At 49.2% G+C, this 18,632-nt stretch overlaps 2 protein-coding genes across 2 annotated transcripts in view; one reads left to right on the forward strand and one right to left on the reverse strand.

Annotated features, from left to right (window-relative positions):
• Positions 1-18,632, reverse strand: part of LOC119454627 (keratin-associated protein 21-1-like) — a 569,870-nt gene that overhangs the window by 522,601 nt on the left and 28,637 nt on the right. The gene's annotated exons all lie outside the window — the stretch shown is intronic.
• Positions 5,942-7,786, forward strand: LOC125945243 (uncharacterized). The gene is given in 2 exon segments (XM_049666913.1): positions 5,942-6,967; positions 6,970-7,786. Coding segments are annotated over 2 exon segments (1,737 nt in total). The 5' UTR covers positions 5,942-6,016; the 3' UTR covers positions 7,756-7,786.

Here is an 18,632-nt window from a genome sequence, read left to right on the forward strand (position 1 = left end):
GCCGTAACTGTAAGCAACGTTTCATTACTAAACCCAAGAAGGACCTGCCTTCTTTACCCCCACCGACTACGACGAGCAACAGATACCTACTTCTATCGTCAGATGACGACGATGAAGATGAAAAAGACTACAGGGATCACTCGGAAAAGAAGGAGAAATCTAGGAGCCACCGCTCAAGAACCCGACGAAGATCTGCCAGCCGAGGGCACAGCTCCAGCCGATCCAGGGACAGATCAGCCTCCTTCCCGCCCCTTGAAGAAATGAAGAAAGGCGGCAGTAACCAATCCGGCGGCAGAAGCGGCAACAGCAAGACAAGCAACAGCCACGACAACAAGTCTGAGAAGACCTCGAGGTCAAGAAGCAGCAGCACCAGCTCCAGGAAAGCGGACAAACAGGTGAGCTGGGCAGCTAGGGCCTCTCACGCTCACGCGAGGGAACGCGAGCTTCTGGAGTATAAGGCTATAAACAAAAAAACTGCTCCACACTATCGCGCAAATGCAAAAAGCCAAGGTGGAAAAGGCCGAGAACCAAAATTCCCCGCCTAAATTCGCCTCTTTAAGCCGCCCCCCCGCCACCCCAGTAGCGAAACTGCCCTGTGCCTCCACATCTCTCCCGTCTACCAGCGGGGTGACAACCAACATGGAAACGGATGCTAATCGAGGTACTCAAAAAAGACAGTCCTCAGAAAGCATTGATACCGCTGCTAAAAAACTAGCTGAAACCTCTAGCGAGGGCGAGCCGGTGCCCAGGTCTAAGTTCCAGGTAACGTCCAAGGCTCTAGAGCGCATCAATGCGCGCCTAGATAAACACGACCAAGAAATCCACGCGCTTAAAGCAGCTTTCAACCTTTTCACTGACCAAACCACTCAACGCTTCAATAGCATAGACCAGCGCTTTGAGTGCATAGACCAACGCTTTGACCACCTGGACCAACGCTTTGAGCGCATTGAGCAACAGCTGCAGCTAATCCTGCAAAGTTTAGCACCGCACAACCCTCGCCAACATGGCGCCGCAACCTCAGCGCCTTAGAATTTGGCAGTGGAATTGCAGGGGCTACAAAAACAAACGTAGTGACCTGCTATTCCGAGTCCAACACGCCGCCAACGAGCCAGATGTAATCGCACTTCAAGAAGCTACCTTACCCGCCCGTCTCGCAGGCTACACCTCTTTTATACCCGCGAATGCGGATCCACAAGGAGGTAGTCGTCTGGTCGCGGTAACTCTAGTCCAGAGAAACATCGCGGCCATACAACACGAATTTGATCACACGTCGGTAACGCACACGATGATAGAAATTCCGCCACGGAAGAAGGGTGATGGAAATGTCTTCATTCTTAATATATATACTCCACCCAGCGATCGCACTTGCGCCATATCAGGCTTAGTCCGTAAAGCGGTCAAGCTCGCCGACAAAGCGCCGTTACTCATAGTCGGAGACTTCAACGCGCCACATCCTGCCTGGGGGTACAGAAAGGCCCAATATAAAGGTACAGTCCTTTGGCAAACCATACAGGATCTAGGTCTAACTACACTCAATGACATAGGCACCCCTACCAGAATAGGAAACAGCATAACTGCAGATACAACCCCAGATCTCACACTCACCAAGAACGTACTTACGACCACGTGGGTAAACACTGGGCTCACAATGGGTAGCGACCACTACCTGCTCGAAACGATAGTGGAAACAGCACCATTCAAACCACCGCCACCTAAAGCCAGAATCACCAATTGGGATAATTTCCGCAAAGCCAGGGATAGTAAAGCTCCGATTGACATCGAGGACCTAAGTGATTGGACCCGCGAGCTTAAACAGGACGTACAAAGCCACACCGCAGTTACGGAAGCGGTGAATGAGCAACACACGACTGACCCCAAGTTAAAGCACTTGTGGGAGGCGCATCTAGGGCTGCAAAAGCGATGGAAGTCTCAGAAACACAACCGCAAACTCAGGAAACGAATAGCCGAACTAGAAAAGCAAATTGCAGAATACGCCGCGGAGTTGGAAAGGCAGCAATGGGGACAGGTATGTGATCGGGTCAACGGTCAGCTAGGCAACCGGAATACTTGGTTCTTGCTTAGACATCTCCTTGACCCTACGCAGTCCAAGTCAGCCCAGCGAAACAAATTCATTCAGATCGCGCATCAACACGAGGGCACTGCGGATGATCTCATAAAGAGCCTCAAAGACAGATACATCAATACGCATCCGACGCCCAATCCGTACCCGTGGTATGAAGGTGAGGAAAACCCGGAATTAGACCAGGAATTCAGTATAGCAGAGACATGCCACGCCCTCGGGCAACTTAAAACCACGTCAGCAGCTGGCCCCGATGGTGTGACTAACAAAACCCTTAGAAATCTCGACTTTACGTCGGTTACGGCCCTTACTAACCTAATCAACACCTATTGGGAGAAAGGGGATATTCCGCAAGAATGGAGACACGCCAGAATCATCTTCATCCCAAAACCAGGCAAAAAGATGAACATTGAAAATCTCAGACCAATCTCCCTTACGTCGTGCCTAGGCAAGCTCATGGAGCACATGGTCTTAAACAGGCTCAAGGCGTACGTGGAAGACAACAATCTTCTCCCAAACGAAATGATAGGCTTCAGACCGCATCTCTCTACACAGGACATCATGCTCCTCATTAGCGAAGAAATCATCCCACGTAGCAGCTGTGTCAGGGCAGTCCTGGGCTTAGATCTGAACAAAGCCTTCGACAATGTCACGCATGAAAGTATACTTACCAACTTTTCCCAAATTAATCCGGGCCCGAGAACATACAACTACGTCCGATCTTTTTTAATGGAAAGAACGGCCGAGATCTCGGCTGGCGGCACAAACTCAGATCCCATCAACATGAGTGACCGCGGAACCCCACAGGGCTCCGTGCTCTCACCCTTCCTCTTCAACCTGGCCCTGATAAACCTGCCGGCTAAACTAAGAACTGTACCTAATCTCAGAATCACCTTATATGCGGATGACATCACCCTATGGACTACCAAAGGGCGAGATAGCGACATAGAAGATACCCTGCAAAGAGCAGTCGATATTATAGAACCCCATGTAGAAACCTTGGGCCTTAGCTGCTCACAACCTAAATCCGAGTTACTGGTCAAGCGTGACATCCCAAGAGGCAAAAAAGCAACTGACTACCCCATCCCGGATCTCAAAATCCTTGTACAAGGAGAACCGGTCAAAAGAGTAAGCACTCTACGAATCTTAGGCATGTATGTACAAGAAAACCGCAGTAATCACATCACCATAGAAAAATTAAGACACGCCACAACGCAAACTATCAGGCTCATTAGGAGAATAGCCAACAAGCGAACAGGGGTAAAAGAGCAGGACCTATGCAAACTAGTCCAAGCCTTTGTAATCAGCAAAATTACTTATGCGCTCCCGTACCTGGAATTAACGCAGAGGGAAACACAAGCGATTGACGGACTAATTAGGCAAGCTTATAAAGCAGCCATCGGGCTCCCAATCAACACGCCTACTGATAAACTATTACAGCTAGGAATACACAACACCTTGGACGAGCTTGTCGAGGCCCACCGGAGGGCACAAGAGCTCAGACTAACCCGAACGACAGCCGGCAGAGAAATACTAAATGCTATAGGTAAAAACGCTGAACCCTTGGTGGAGGACGTGCAGAAACTCCCCCCAAAGATCAGAAACACCATAACTATCAAACCTCTACCAAAGAACATGCATCCTTCCTACCACGAGGGTAGGAGAATAGCTAGAGCCAAAACTCTAGCAAAGAAATACGGGGGAAGGCAGGACGTGGCGTATGTTGATGCGGCGGCATACCCCGGCAATACCAACGCCTTCGCGATAGCGGTCTCCGCGGCAAACGGAGAACCGATATCAATAGCTACAGTCAGAGTCAAACACTCTAACGTTGCGGAGGAAGCGGCCATAACACTAGCTTTAACTAACCCCAAAATTGAAACAGTTATAAGTGATTCCAAAACTGCCATTAATAATTACTCGAGAGGAAGAATCTGAAAAACCTCTTTCAAAATCCTTCAAAACTACCCCGAAAACCGGGGGGACGCGGAACTGATCTGGGTACCGGCTCACTCTGGCAACCCTGGGAACGAGGCAGCTCACAGTATGGCTCGAGGATCTATCGGCCGAGCCGTGAGCAACGACTCGAGCCCGGAAAGCACAAAGGAAGGTCTCATCAGTTACCAGGAAATCACTCAGTACTTTAAGTTAGCTAGACAAACGCTAGCGCCACCTCACAAAAGCCTTACCAAAGCTCAAGAGGTTAAATGGAGACAACTCCAAACCAATACTCTTCCAAACCCGGTCCGAATGCACCACATCAACCCAGACGAATTCAAACCCGATTGCTCGAAATGTGGGCAGAGAGCCACAATGGAACACATCTTTTGGAACTGCCCCGCAGACCCCCCATCCGAAGAACTCCAGAAGCTTGTAGGCTCGCAAAAGTGGGAGACCCTGCTGGCCAGCTCTGATCCGGAAGTACAAGTCCGGGTCACAGCGCGAGCCCAAGAGGTCGCCTTCAGCACTGACTGAGGGCCATCTGGTGGGGTCGCAGAACCCATCACTCCCAGTACCGAGAATAAAGTTTTATGACTGACTCCGGCCCGCGTTCCTGCCGACGCGAGCGGCGTTGCTGCCGACGGGAGCGGCGTCACTTGACGCGTTTCGATCTTGGACGCAAGAGGGTATAAATACGGGTCCACCGCTCGTGCTGCCAGAGTCCGACGAACGCCGTAGGCGCGCTTGCTGTTTTCGCTGTTGCCGAGTTTGCTTGAGTGCGGGGCACAAGTTCGCCCAATAAATTCTATATTAAGTTCATCGTCGACGCAGTGTTACTTTTTTGTCAACCTGTGTGGCAGGCAGCTCACCGTCACCTACGTGACAATATTTCATGCTGCATTACTTTCGACATACCAATTTGGTTTTCTATCCGCAGTGTAGAATCAGTTGGGGTGCCCTGCGCCCGACAAGATGCCGTACTGCTGCGTACCACGCTGCAAGTCTTCGAGCTAACAACGTACGCCGGGCATATCGTTTCACGAGATACCAAGCGATCCGGAACTGCGAGCGAAATGGCTAAAGGTCATTTCTCGGGACGACTGGACACCGAATACGACGTCGTGTTACTCGACTGTATGCAGCCGACACTTCGGTTGCTCCGACTTCAAGGAGGGCTGCAAAATTCGCAAACTCAAGAAAGACGCTGTTCCCAGCATTTTCGAAGAGTATCCTGCGTACCTGCAGCCTCCGAAAAATAGAGAGAGAAGCGACGCGTCTGTGAGAAAACGAGAGGCAGCTGCGCCAATGAACACACCACCGCCGAAACGAAGAGCAGTTGAGAGCCAACAGGAGTCTCCTTCGCTTCCTCTCAATGACTTGCCGTCCGTCGACGTCGCCTCTCAAGAGTTATCACTGATGGATTGCTCCGCAACCGAACTGCCGCTGCCCCTGGAAAACGGCGCAAGCGAGCGCTGCATCACTACGACCGTGCAGGTGGACAGAGCTGTGCAGGTGTCGTCATTATTCTCGGTTTCGGCAATGGACAAACGAAAGTGGAGACGTAAGGAGCGAGACTTGAACGCGCGAATTGAGCGACTCAAGAACACCGTCGACAAGTACAAACAGGAACTGCAAAAGCTCAAGGAAGAATGCTATGTGTCTGCATTCCTGCAAGTTGTGGAGAAAGCGAAAGAGAAAGACCTGGCTGCTTCAATATTAGTGGAACAAGTTCAGAATTTCGCGAAGAAGAAACCAACGTGGTCTGAAGTGACAGTGCGCCATGCTGTGGTTTTGCGTAACCTCTCGACTCGTGCATACAGACACGTAAGGAGCACAGGTATTCTTCGGCTTCCCTGTCGAAGTACCCTCGAGCGCTTTATAGGCTCATCACGTGGAGAAGATGGCATGACCGATCTCGTGAAGCAAAGGCTGTCTGCAGAACTCGCTTCTCATCCCTCGTTGCATGCGAGGGCATGCTCTTTAATTGTAGACGAAATGCGCGTCAAACAACGGCTACTGTATCATAAGCAAAGAGATGCCTTCATCGGCGAAGTGGACTATGGTGTGAACTTCCCCAAAGAAACAACAAATGAGCCTGTGCTGGCCAACTCACTCTTGTGTTTCGTCCTTAACGGCCTTTCAGTTTCGTTCAAAATACCCATGGCGTACTTTTTCGTGAGAAACTGCACTGGCCGTGAGCTGCACATGCTCATGAGACACGTTCTGAAGGAAGTTGAAGAAATAGGATTTTTCGTCGTGCGCATTGTCACAGACAACCACAAAATCAATGTCTTGGCTATGCAACTTCTGTGCAACGGAAGCCTCAAGCATTGCATTGACCACCCTGGCAAACCGAATCGAAAGCTCTTTCTTGCATTCGATCAGTGCCACCTGATCAAAAACGTGCGATCACAGTTTTTGTACCATGACATCGGAAAAGGCGGCGAAATATCAGCGAACCACTTGAAGAGCCTCTACAGAATGCAGCAAGGCAGCCTTGTAAAGCCAGTACGATTTTTGACGAGAAAGCACGTATTCCCTACGAATAAGGAAAAAATTAACGTGCAGAGAGCAGTGCAAGTTTTTTCACCTCCCGTGACAGCTGCTATGAAGCTCTTGCAAGAGCAGGCGGGCCACACGTGCGACGCAAGCTTCGCGGGTGTCGGACCTACGGTGCAATTTATGGACACCGTGCACCGCTGGTTCGTGCTCATGGACGTGAGTAATTGTACCCAGCACATACATCAGAATGCTGACTGCAAGCAGTTTGAATCTGCAGGCGATGAACGACTAATCTGGCTGGAGACAATTTTCCTCGACTACCTGGCCGATCTCAAAAGTCAGTGCCTGGCAAAGAACTTTCTAACCAAAGAGACTTATGAGGGTCTTGTGATCACAACTCGTTCGAACGTTGAGTGCATTAGATATCTTCTTGAACACGTGAACAAGCGGTCACGTCTTTTCACTTCGTTTTGACGAGGAAAATGTCATCGGACTCAATCGAGTTGTTCTTTGGCTGGCTCAGGAAATCAGCAGGATCAAATGACCAAACGGACGTCCGCGCCGTGCTCACAGGCATTGAGAAAACCCTCAAGACGGGTATCGCATCGGCGTCGAGTACAAACAACATAATGGCAGCAGAAGAGAGTGATTGCTTCTCAACGCTTCCTCAACAGAAAAACACAAGGGAGCAAACCAGCGAGGAATTTCCTGCGGATGCACGTAGAGAGCTCATAGAGCGACTAAACCGAGATAAGCCTCTACTTCCCACTCCAGATGTGGCCGCATGGGCTATGGTTGGTGGCTACCTCGCAGGAGCCGTACGAGAAAACTTCGAATGTGTGGAGTGCTTCGCGCTCTTAACAAAGCCAAACGCCTCGACACCATCGGACTCGCTCATTAAACACCAAGACCGCGGTGGACTTCTTTACCCGTCCGCACAACTTCTAGATGTTCTCTACGCACTACAGATGTTCGTCGAAGTTCTTCTAGCAAGAAGAAGGCGTATGCATCACCCTCTAAAGGAGGCTGCGAACAATGCTACCGAAATCCTCCGCGAGCACAAAGCTTTGATGTGTTCGAAGCCAGGGCACCAAGAGAATTTGCTCAAATTGTTGCTTACGAAGTTCTTTCGCCCAATATTCACCAATTTCGCTCTGAAAGCGACAGACAAACAAGACGTCGCCAAAGTGTTCGCAATAAAGCCACTGTCACGAAAGACCCTGAAACTGTGAGCTTGATCTCACAGCTGGGGGCCTAAGTGAAAGGTCCAGCTTTCACAACATGTCTCGTGTTGCTTGCTTTCAATGTACTGTGGGGATGTAAAGAAACGCGAACAGTGTGGCACCTGCATTCTCTGATATTTCGCATTTCTTTTCGAGTGGTTGCAGCCTGCATGATAACTAGAAGCCACTAGAATAAAACTATTCTACCATCTTTTTATTTCCACCAGGGTCACAGCAGGATGAAAACATCGCTCCGCACTGTTTGCGTTTCTTCCCATCACCCCTGTACATCATGAACAAACACCAGTGTAACTGCGCAGTTATTTCACAGCTCCATCTCTAATACGAGCGCAAGTTTCTCTCCTCAAGCACGCGCGCAACAAAGTAGTCGCGTCGTCGGCTCTGGATATGGGGCGGCAGCGCGGCGTGGTGGCGAGCGCATGAACTAGAAGGTACGGGCCATAGACGGGCGGAGCGCCTTGCTCTGCTCGCCACTCGGCGGGCATGAAAAAATATATAGGAGGCTCTGACCCGACGAAGACGTTCGTACTGTAGCGCCCACCGACGCTGCTAAGCGCGAACGCTAAGGTCAGCGTTTCTCGGCCGGCGCCTTGGGGCCGGCTGCGACAGACGAGAAAAATAAAGTTGGGCGGCGCGTGCCAGCGGCGCAAGCACGGCACGCGCTAGTCCGTTCTAAAAGTCTGCTGAGCTGGTCCTCTTGGTCGTGCGCTCCGCGGCGACCCATCGGTTTCTTACATTGGTGACCCGGACGTGATCCTCAGAGTGTCGTTCAAAAAGCCAGCCACGCTGGTCGTCGCAGCCCCGTCGCTCGGCTCGCCGCCTGCGCCCTTCTGAGTAGGGACGACGGCACGGCTCGTACAGCCGCCGTCACGTCCCTTCTACAGTACTGCTTTGTCACCTTTTGGGAAGGTGACTGAAATCACCAGGGACAAGTGGCGGGTGCAAGGATGCGTCGACAAAGGATCAACCACCCGTTCCGTGACACTGAAGCTGAAGGCTGGCGTCACCACTGAAGACTTGCCCCACCAGCGGCGAATAGCGGAAGATGTCGCGCTCGTGCATGTCCCAGGCAGAGCTCCTCTCTGCCTCCGATGCCGGGGCATCGGGCACATACGACGCAAGTGGCGCGTACCACACTGCGGGCTTTGTCGTCGTTACGGTCATGACGAGACCCAGTGCGTGCGAACCTACGCAACAGTGACAGGCCCGACATTGAAAGAGGACGCGACTGATCACCTGATGGACGTGGTAGACGCAGTGGAAGCCGCTGGTGAAGGGAGTGATGCCCAACCCTCGGTGCTGACGCCACTGAAGAAGGTAACACCTGTTGACGAGGCCAAGACCCATGGGATGACACGGCAGAGTCAAATTCCTCGGTTGAGATCGAGGACAAAGACACCAAGAAAACTTGCACCTTAGCAGAAGCGACGACCGGGGAAACGCAGGACACTTGCGACACCGTGATGCCTGCGTCTTGCAGTGCACCTGCTAAGAGGCTTCACGAGGAGACGGATGAGCAGGAGGAAAAGGATCAAGAGAAAGGCAGTAGTGACGAGCCTCCGCCGAAGGCTCCACCCGGACGCCGACCGGCATTCAAGCCCAAGCCTGGCGTTCAAGCCAAACGCCGCACTACAACCCCGACGCCTCCGCGTCAGCGGAGGCGTTTCTAGGAGAGAAAGAGTGTTGTGGTCTGGGGACTAAGGTTTGTGGGTGGGATGTGCGGTGGCTGTCGCCATTGCTGTTTAAAGCCCCGAAAGTCATGGTCCGCCTGGCTAGATCACGGTGTCAACGAAACAGGAGATGTGAGACGGACGACATGCGGTAACTGCATGGTGTAGATTCTCTTTTCTTTAAAATGGCAGCTAGCATTTCTAATGGTCTTTGTGTCGCGACGTTGAACGTGCGTGGAATAGGCGCGCGTAGAAGGCAATGTCAAGTTAATCGTATCCTGGTTGAAAATAATATAGACATTATTGGCCGTTCAAGAAACAAAAATTGTGAGTGATGAACAGACGGAGCGAATGGTTAACATTTTCCGCCCAAGATATAGCGTATGCATGTGTCATGCGGCGGACAGCTCTGGGGGCTGTCCTATTTTCTTGCGTAGCAGCATTGCCGTGGTAGAAGCGGTCACGTCATCCGAGGATGGTAGATTGGTTCTCTGTGATTTTACTTTTTCAGAGATGCCTTGGAGGGCCATATGCGTGTACGCTCCTAACGTTGCATGGGAGCGGGAAGTCTTTTTTGGTCAACTTCAGCAGCACATAAATTGTGAAAGGCACGTCATTTTACTGGGTGATTTTAACTGTGTTTGCTTTCCAGAAGATACATCTAGGTTGCCCTGCGTTCGCGATAAAAGTGTCATGCTTTTAAGTTCGATTGTAAGGGAACAAGACCTTGAAGACATTGGTTATGTGTTGTCAAGTGAAAATCATGCCGTGTATACGCACTACCAAGGTGAATGTCATAGCAGGTTAGACGGAATTTATGCTCCATTAACCTTTGTACCTTTGTTTTCAAATTATCAAGTGATACATGCTAGCTTTAGCGATCATTGCATGGTTATGTCAATGATAGTAAAGAGACAAAGGGCATCAAAATATAACTGGGATTTATGGAAGCTAAATGATAAGCTTCTGCAAGATGAAGTTTTTAGAAAAGCAGTTCAAGATAAGCTCGAAAGTTTGCTCAGCACCACTACGTCAGCGTTTTTCATTGCAGAATGGGAACTCTTCAAGACAGACGTTAAGTTTACCACAATTGAGAGAGAATGTGGAGTGCAGCATAAAGAAAAAGAACGTGGAAAGGAATTGCACCTCAGTTAAAATACATGCACTGCGCAGAAAGCTCTTCACCTGGATTATTTACGAAAGAAATCAAACAAGTCTCAGCTTGAAGTTATGGATGAAGAAAAGTACAAGTGTGCGGTATTAAGGGCACGGGCAGAGCATTTATGGATGGGAGAGACGCCAACCAAGCGAGCATTGAGCGATGAGAAAAAACACGCGGCTTCCAAAGAAATAAGGCAAATAAGATATAAGGGGGAAGTCACTAATGATATTGGAATGATAGAGCGCGCATTTCAGTCTTATTATGAAAGTCTGTAGGGGAAAAAGACCTGTGATATCGAACGTTTTAAGACTAAATTCTTCCCCTTAATTCCAACATTATCAGATGAAGTCTGTGAAGCGCTCGAGAGACCGATAGGCCTTTCGGAAGTTGAGGATGCGATTGAAGATCTCCGTCCCGGCAAGTCGCCAGGGCCGGATGGTCTCGGAGGGGCTTTCTATAAGCGCTTTAAAAGGGAAATAGCTGTAGCATTACATCGCGTGATAAGTGAGATGTACGAGAGCAAGAAAGCGCCTCCTTCTTTTGCGGACATCGCACGTTATTTTAATTCCTAAAGCGAAAGACCCAGCGAGGCTTTTGGCGGTTGAAGCCTATAGACCAATAAGCTTGACAAATATGGACTTTAAAGTTTACACTAAAGTACTAGTGAGACGTTTGCAAACTGCGATAAAAGAACTTGTCGGCCCCCATCAAACCTGCGGTATCAAAGGCAGATCAATATTTTCCAATATACATACTGCCAGGGACATACTGGAATGTTGTGACGAAAAGGAGGGCCGAGTGGCCATGATACAAATTGATCTTGAAGATGCATTTGATAGAGTCATCCATGATGTCATTTTCTTGCTTTTAGAACATGTTAAAGCCGCTTCAGTGATAACAGATGGAGGGAGAATGGTGTACAAAGATTGCACTGCAAAATTAATAATTAATATAAAATTAAGCGCCAGTATAAAAGTGGAGTCTTCAGTAAAACAGGGATGCTTCCTGTCGCCTCTTCTGTTTGCCTTGTAATTAGAGCCGCTTTGTTTGAAAATACTTAGAAGCCTATCTATTCGTGGATTTAGCTATTCAGGAATTGAGACTAGAGTTATGGGTTATGCGGATGATGTGGCAATTTTTTGCGGAGATACAGAGAGTGTGAAGAAAACTACGAAAGAGGTTGTTTCTTTTTGTGCCGCAACTGGAAGTGCGGTCAGCTGGACTAAGTGCCTAGGCTTATGGCACGGTAGCTGGCCACAGACACCCGCCTATTTTTGCAACATAAATTGGAGCGTAATCCCTGCAAAATACCTTGGAGTGCCATTGCAACATTATTGTGACAGTGCAGAGTATTGGAGCGAAGAAATAAAAAGAGTTAAAGACCAGACAGAAAAATGGGGTGGGCATAATTTCTCGATGGTTTCAAGAGCTAGTGTGTGCAATTTGTTTTTAGTTACAAAAGTGTATTATGTACTACAAGTATTATGTAGGGCAAGTGTTTCTGTGCAGAAATTTCATGGAGTGTTTGCAGTATTTATATGGGGATCTACTTGGGAAAGAACTAGCCGAAGTAACTTGTTTCGTTCGTTGAAGAATGGGGGACTGGGGCTAACATATTTGTTTTTGAAACAGATCATAAGTAGGTTCTTTTTCTTACGGGATCAAAAGTGATATATTTCTGCGTACTGTTATTCAAGTGAGATTAAGTTCTTCCTTGCCTGAGTGGGTTGTCTCATCAAGAAATGAATGAACACCAACGCCAATTGGTTTTCTGAAGGAAGTTGTTATGTCATTTTCATTACTGAAAGCACATTTGTCGAATGAATTTTTGTCTTCTGTGACACGAAAGAAACTCTATCGGGATCTTGTACATGTTTTCTTACCGCTTCCTGTACATCGCACGATATACAACTTAGGACCTGAACGGAATGTTTTGAAACGCGTGAAAAATGTGCCTGTTAGACCTTCAGCGAAAACATTCTTTTTTCAATTGCATTCTGGCACTTTCCCTGTGAAGCCATGGCTACAAAGTAAAGGCTTATTTGTTCCATGGTCTGTTAACTGCATCATATGTAACAAATCGGAAACTATCGAGCACATCTTCTTGGATTGTCATGACTCCGTTTTCTTGTGGGACCTTCTCAAACGAACTCTGAAAAAAGAACTGCCGATAAGCCCTATCGGTATTCGTTTCTTGCCGTGCCCAGACGCAGAGGGAGTGCCGGCTGACATGATAATGCTTTTGTGTATGAACAGTGTGTGGAAAACGCGCATGGATGTCAGGAATGCCCGCGTAGATGCATGGTCGGCAAGGCAACACCTAATTAGAAATCTCACGTACACCCGGGATGCCCTAAAGCACATGATTGAACCACCAGGGTGGATTCAAGAGCTTGACGTTTTGGTGTGTGTGGTGGCCTCCTTGAAGGCCTTTCAAATTAGTACAGTCTAGCCAAATTATGTAATAATATTGTGTAGCGCCAAGTGACCTGCTTTGTATTTCTACGGGTATATGCATTGTTGCGAAGAAGATAATAAATAAAGAAATAAAAGCTTGCGTGGCTCAGTGGTAGAGTATCCGCCTCCCACGCAGCGGGTCTGGGTTCGATCCTGGCGGAGAGCGGGTACTTTTTTTCGCATGCGATAGCGGCTACGGGGCGGCGGCGGCGGCATCATCGCGACCCGAAACTACAGTGCCTAGACCGAAATGGCTATTGGAATGAGCCCATAACAGCTTACGCTGTAAAAACCCACTGGTTGAGGAACACGGAGTTTTGTTGTAGGTTCGGTGGAATCCATGAGCACAAATAAGTCGCTGACTGCTGTAACTTTTTCCATGTATGCGTTGTTTTTGGCCGTATTTCGGTCGTATATTTGCAGCTGATGTTCATCATCATTACGTGATGTTTTCCTCGGTGTAATTGCACAATTCCCCTTGCAACGCCGATTTCTCGTTCGAGCAGCAGGTGGTTGTCACTCTCTACGATGACTTCCCTGTCTCCGGTTGCTGCGGTGCCAACAAAAATCAGGATGCTGGTGCGAGGCGGGCTTGATCTTCAAGCACACTCAAAACTTGGTGAATGAAAGTTCTATACGGCGGCATCGCTTGCTCTGTGGACAGTGTTATAGACCTGGACTGCAGGTGATGACTGCATCGTGTTGGCTCAACAATTCCGTACCGAGAATGATATCCCGTGAGCATTGTTGCAGAATAAAGATGGTCCCAGAGTAAGTCCGGAGATGACTGATAATTCTAGCCGTGCATGTTTCATTCGGCCTTATTAGATGACTTCTAGTGGTTCAGATTTATGGCCGTCCTATACAGTTTTCACTCCCTTCAATTTGGCGGCGAAGGATGCACTGATGACGGAATAGTCGGCTCCTGTGTCTACAAGGAGGCGCTGACTTCGAAGCCATCGGGAAGTACGTCGAGGTCGTACGTGCATCTTGCGGGCGGCTGCGTCTGATCACGGCTGCGTCGTACCGTCGCGCTGGGACAACGACGGCTGTTGGTACTTCGCGCCATCAAGTATTCTTCAGGCGTCGTCTTTTTTGCTTCGCAGCTTCGTCTGGATGGCGGTGTGTCGTTGCTGTGTCGTCGAATTGTTTAGCTTGGCGTTGGTGTCGGCAGTATAGGATCTTCAGCATTTCGACGAACAGCAACAGCACCTCCATCGGTTACTGCTTTCAGCTTTCCATATATGTGATCGCAGACCGGCAACGGGCTGGGCTAAGGCAGGGTCGGCACTGCGGTGAAAGGTAATAGCGTAGAGACGGCCAGCGCGGGGGCTGTCGGAGCTCCTCGGCTGCCATGTAGTCAGGGATGTCTCGTGGTCACTTCCCTTTTCGAAGGCACGGAGCAGTTCTTCGCGTACAGTCTCTGATTGCCGCTCGCAAGTCATTGGAAGGCTTCCACTTTCGATTTCAGTGTAAGCAATTGGCGGTTATATTCCCTAGTGCGCATTTCCATCGTTTTTTCGATTGTTGTGGCCTCCGTCGAAATTCCGGAATGGTCATGGGTGGGTTGCCAATCAAGCCGTCGAAGCTTTCTTCCTGCACAGCGCTCATAAGGAAACAATTTTCTTTCTTCTGGCATGTTGGGGCCAACGCGGCAGAACAGGCAAGTCATCCCTTCCATAACAATCGCGATGTCCTCTTTGGGTAGCTGGACTCGGGCTTCCAGCTGAACTTCGGCCCTTTCCTTGCGTACGACGTTCGTGAAGGTTTTCATAAGTTCTCACAAAATAGGTCCAACGCCGCTCTCTGTTCTCGAACCAAATCCTTGCGGCGCCTTCCAGGGAGAAATACACATGCCGAAGCTTGTCGTCGTCGTTTCAGTTTTAAAGATGATAGTCTTTCTTGGGCTACCTAAACGCGAAAAACTGTCTGTATGTCTGTCTCTCACTCGATTCAACCAACCGGCTAAAGGCAAACATGAGGAGAGAAGGTGCAGAGAGACAAAGAAAGAGAGAAAGACAGAGAGCGAGACTAATAAATAAATAAAGAAAATAAACTTTCTTGGCGAGGCGGAATTCGAGCCCGGGTATACCCACGGTCCGAAGGCGAGCGTCATAACCGTTAGGCTATACGCCCACGCTTGTAGAGCATGCATTTATGGGAACCATATGAGTGCGTTGTACCAACCACTGTAACAGAACTTGCTATGGGCGAGAGAAAGAGAAAATGAGAGCGAGAGAGAGATGTTTAAAGAAAGAGAGAGAGAGAAAGAGCAACACATATAGAGAAAAAGAGAGACAGAAAGAAATGAAACGCTGCAAATGAAAAAATCAACGTGTTGGAAATGGTGTCGAAGAGACGCTACGTGTTAAAAACAAGCCGACTGAAGCCACGACTCTGTAGCCGGCTTTAAGCCAACAGTATTAAAAGGTCCCAATAGATGGCGCGAGAGCAGGGCGAACGCGGGAAATTTGAATTCAATTCAGCAAAACCTTCATTGCATCCATCATGGGAGGAGGGAGAGGGGAAGAGCGTGAGGAGTGGGAGAATGAGAAGAGAGGGTGTTACCTATCAGGGCGGCAGAAAACTATTGTCTTTCGACATCATATGCAGTGAAGCAAGCAGATATGCGGTCAATTTTTTGTAGGTGAATACTCTTTCGAAGGTATCGAGCAAGCTCACGGGGTTGTCCAAGGGTGCTCCGCGGAAGGAAGGTGGCTCCCTTGGTTGTTGCAGTACGATGGCTGCATGCGGTACTGTCTTGGCCTTTGTCTTTCTGGCCCACTCGGGTAGAAGTCCGTGCTCCGGGGGCAAGCTCTGTAGCCTGCGGCGAGCTCGATGTTCCGATGGGACCACGTTGGCGTTGTCTTCGTAGTTCGGGCTTCGTTAACGATTTGCTGAGGTGTCCAGAACATAAACACTAAGGCGTCTCCACCAGATTTTACGTTGCAGTGACCATGAAGAACACAGTAGCAAAAAATGTGATTCATGAAACTATAGATCTTTCTTGGACGAACGTGTACCCAGAAAAACAATTCCAATTACACAAGGCTCGGCGACAACATCATCATCACCATCAGCCTATATTTTATGTCCACTGCAGGATGAAGGCCTCTCCCTGTGATCTCCAATGACCACTGTCTTGCGCTAGAGGATTCCAACTTGCGCCTGCAAATTTCCTAACGACCACAACAGCTACAACTAGCGATAACATTCGGCAAACTGCCGATACAGAAAGATGCGTCTTGCGCAGAGCGATAACTTACAACATTGGTTAGCCGGTGAAAGGCGGTCACCGAGAACGAAAAGTAAGATACGTGGCAATATCGTATATAGCCGAAGTAAGGAAAGTCATATAATGACCATCACAGATCTTAAATAAACGTGACTTCAGCAATACTATGTGTCGTACATTGCTTGAATGCTAACCGCATTACCGTCGACAGTGGTCGTGAGATTGTTACTGCTGTAATTTTATCTTTTTTTCACTATTACACGTTAGTAGACGTTGTGCTTGCTGACTCCTCCTACTTATCTTTGTCTGACGTGGGGTGCCCATCCTCGTCACGATAGCCCAGTATGTATACGCAGTAGATGTTTTTTTAAATCAAGAAGCTGCTGAGCTCGACGTCACGGGTCCCGTTCTGAGCACGGCGGCCGCATTCCGACGGAGGTGGAATTAAAAAAAACGCTCGCGTAGCGTGCACTGGGAACACAATATAGAGCCCTAGGTGGTGAAACATAATACGGAGCCCACCTCTGCGGTGCGTCATGGTTTCGGCCAGTGAAACATCAGAATATATTATTATTTTATTGCAATAGCAATTACAGAACCCTCCAGTCAGATTTCTGCCGTTGGCGTCGCCGTGAGGTTCCGTGTAAAGTCCAAGGGCGATAAAATCGTCGCCGCGCGCCGTATGTGCGAGTGAAAGCGTGCGAGGGTGAACCGGAGTTCGTGGCTCAATCTTCCACACGGACGCAAGGGAGGGGAGCGGCAAGGAAGCCCGCCGTCTTCCAGTCGCGCGCAACGCTCCGGAGGGAGGTAGGGAGGGGGGTGGGCGTTCTACTCCGGGGCGCTGCATCTTGAAAGCTATCTGCGACGGAGTTCTACTTCGGGCGACCCCAGCGCCCCCCCCCCCCCCCCGCAGGGTTCCGGGGAAGGGTAAGGAGGGGGGGCGCATTTTACGCCACGCACGCCCGCTCGGGCTGCTGTATCTGGAATGTAGAGTGTACTAGGCAACCGTATTCTAGTAGACTCAAAGGCCATCTGCGGCGGGGACAGATTCCGCTCCATGCTGTTCTCGCGGCTTAGTTCGCGCTGATGCTAGCGGCGGCACGAACGTCAATTCACTCGCTGCGGCTGCTGCGCTTACTCAATCCATCGTTTTGACAGCGAGTTCATCGAGTGAGATGCGTTCATGGTTGCTTGTGCCCGCGTGACACCATGCTTATTAACTTAGTAGTATAAATCTACTACCCTTACTGTGTATAGCTGTCTACTAATTTGCTTTCGCAATCGATGTTTCGCCTTTCGGGCAAAACTACGACTTTTTATTTTTAATATTATCGTGGGGAGGCCACTTTCATTTGATTGAGTCACAATTCTTGCTATTTCGCCGCGTATGCTTTCACCTGTTTCTATAATTTTTCTACTATCATTCTTTATTATAATACCACGCTCCAAGTATACTGTTTGTATTATGTTTTCAGTACAAATATTTCTGTCATTAAATATTTTATTATGACGACGCACTTCTGACCTCCTCTTTCTCAGCAATTATTTCCAAAACATTTTAAATGAGTTAACAAATAGCACTTTTGTCGCGGCTTCCTTCACCGCGCTATTAATCTTTCTTCAAAGCGAGAAAGTCTGTGATAGAATGTCGGCCAGCTTCCAACGTGAAGTTTCCTTGATTGCAGAAGCTGCAACAAGACAAGGAGCATCGCCTCCGTGATTTCCGCTACCATGCGCTGCCCAACTTGTCTTCGGCACAGCTATTCTTCATCTACTACGCGTTGGACAACTGCGAGTCCGGCGACTCCGTGTACGGGGAGCATTTGGGCCACCTACTGCCTGCGCCCTACCGAGTGAACGTGGCGCTACGACACGTGCTCGAATTCTGGGACGCCTTCCAGTGTCCTGACGGAGCAGCCATGGCCCGACTGCCACTGGTGGCTGCCTGCAGCGTAGTGCGCCAAGACGTCTGGCACCGAGGCCTAGAGGCTGACGACGACTGGTGAAGCGATGCGGCGTTTCCGTGCCAACTCACACCAGCGTTGTTATCAGCGTCGGTGTTTTTTTTCAAAGATCCAAGACTGTCCTCAGATAAATGCACTGACTAATACGGGTGATCGATGACACAGCGAACGGAGTCCCACACAAGTTCCGTAAGGCATGACTTTGTCTTGCTGTGCTGCCTTGCGAATAGACTGTCCTACACAAGTTTTATATTAAATATGAACCGTAGATGTTTGTTTTTTAATCAAGAACCTTCGCTTTTTTACACAAGAAATATCCTTTCGAGAGGTGAAAATGCGCGCTTATATCCGGCTTAGCATATGCTAGAAAATTTCTT

Source organism: Dermacentor silvarum, chromosome 5 (genome assembly GCF_013339745.2).
Source record: "Dermacentor silvarum isolate Dsil-2018 chromosome 5, BIME_Dsil_1.4, whole genome shotgun sequence".
Classification (NCBI taxonomy): Eukaryota; Metazoa; Arthropoda; class Arachnida; order Ixodida; family Ixodidae; genus Dermacentor; species Dermacentor silvarum.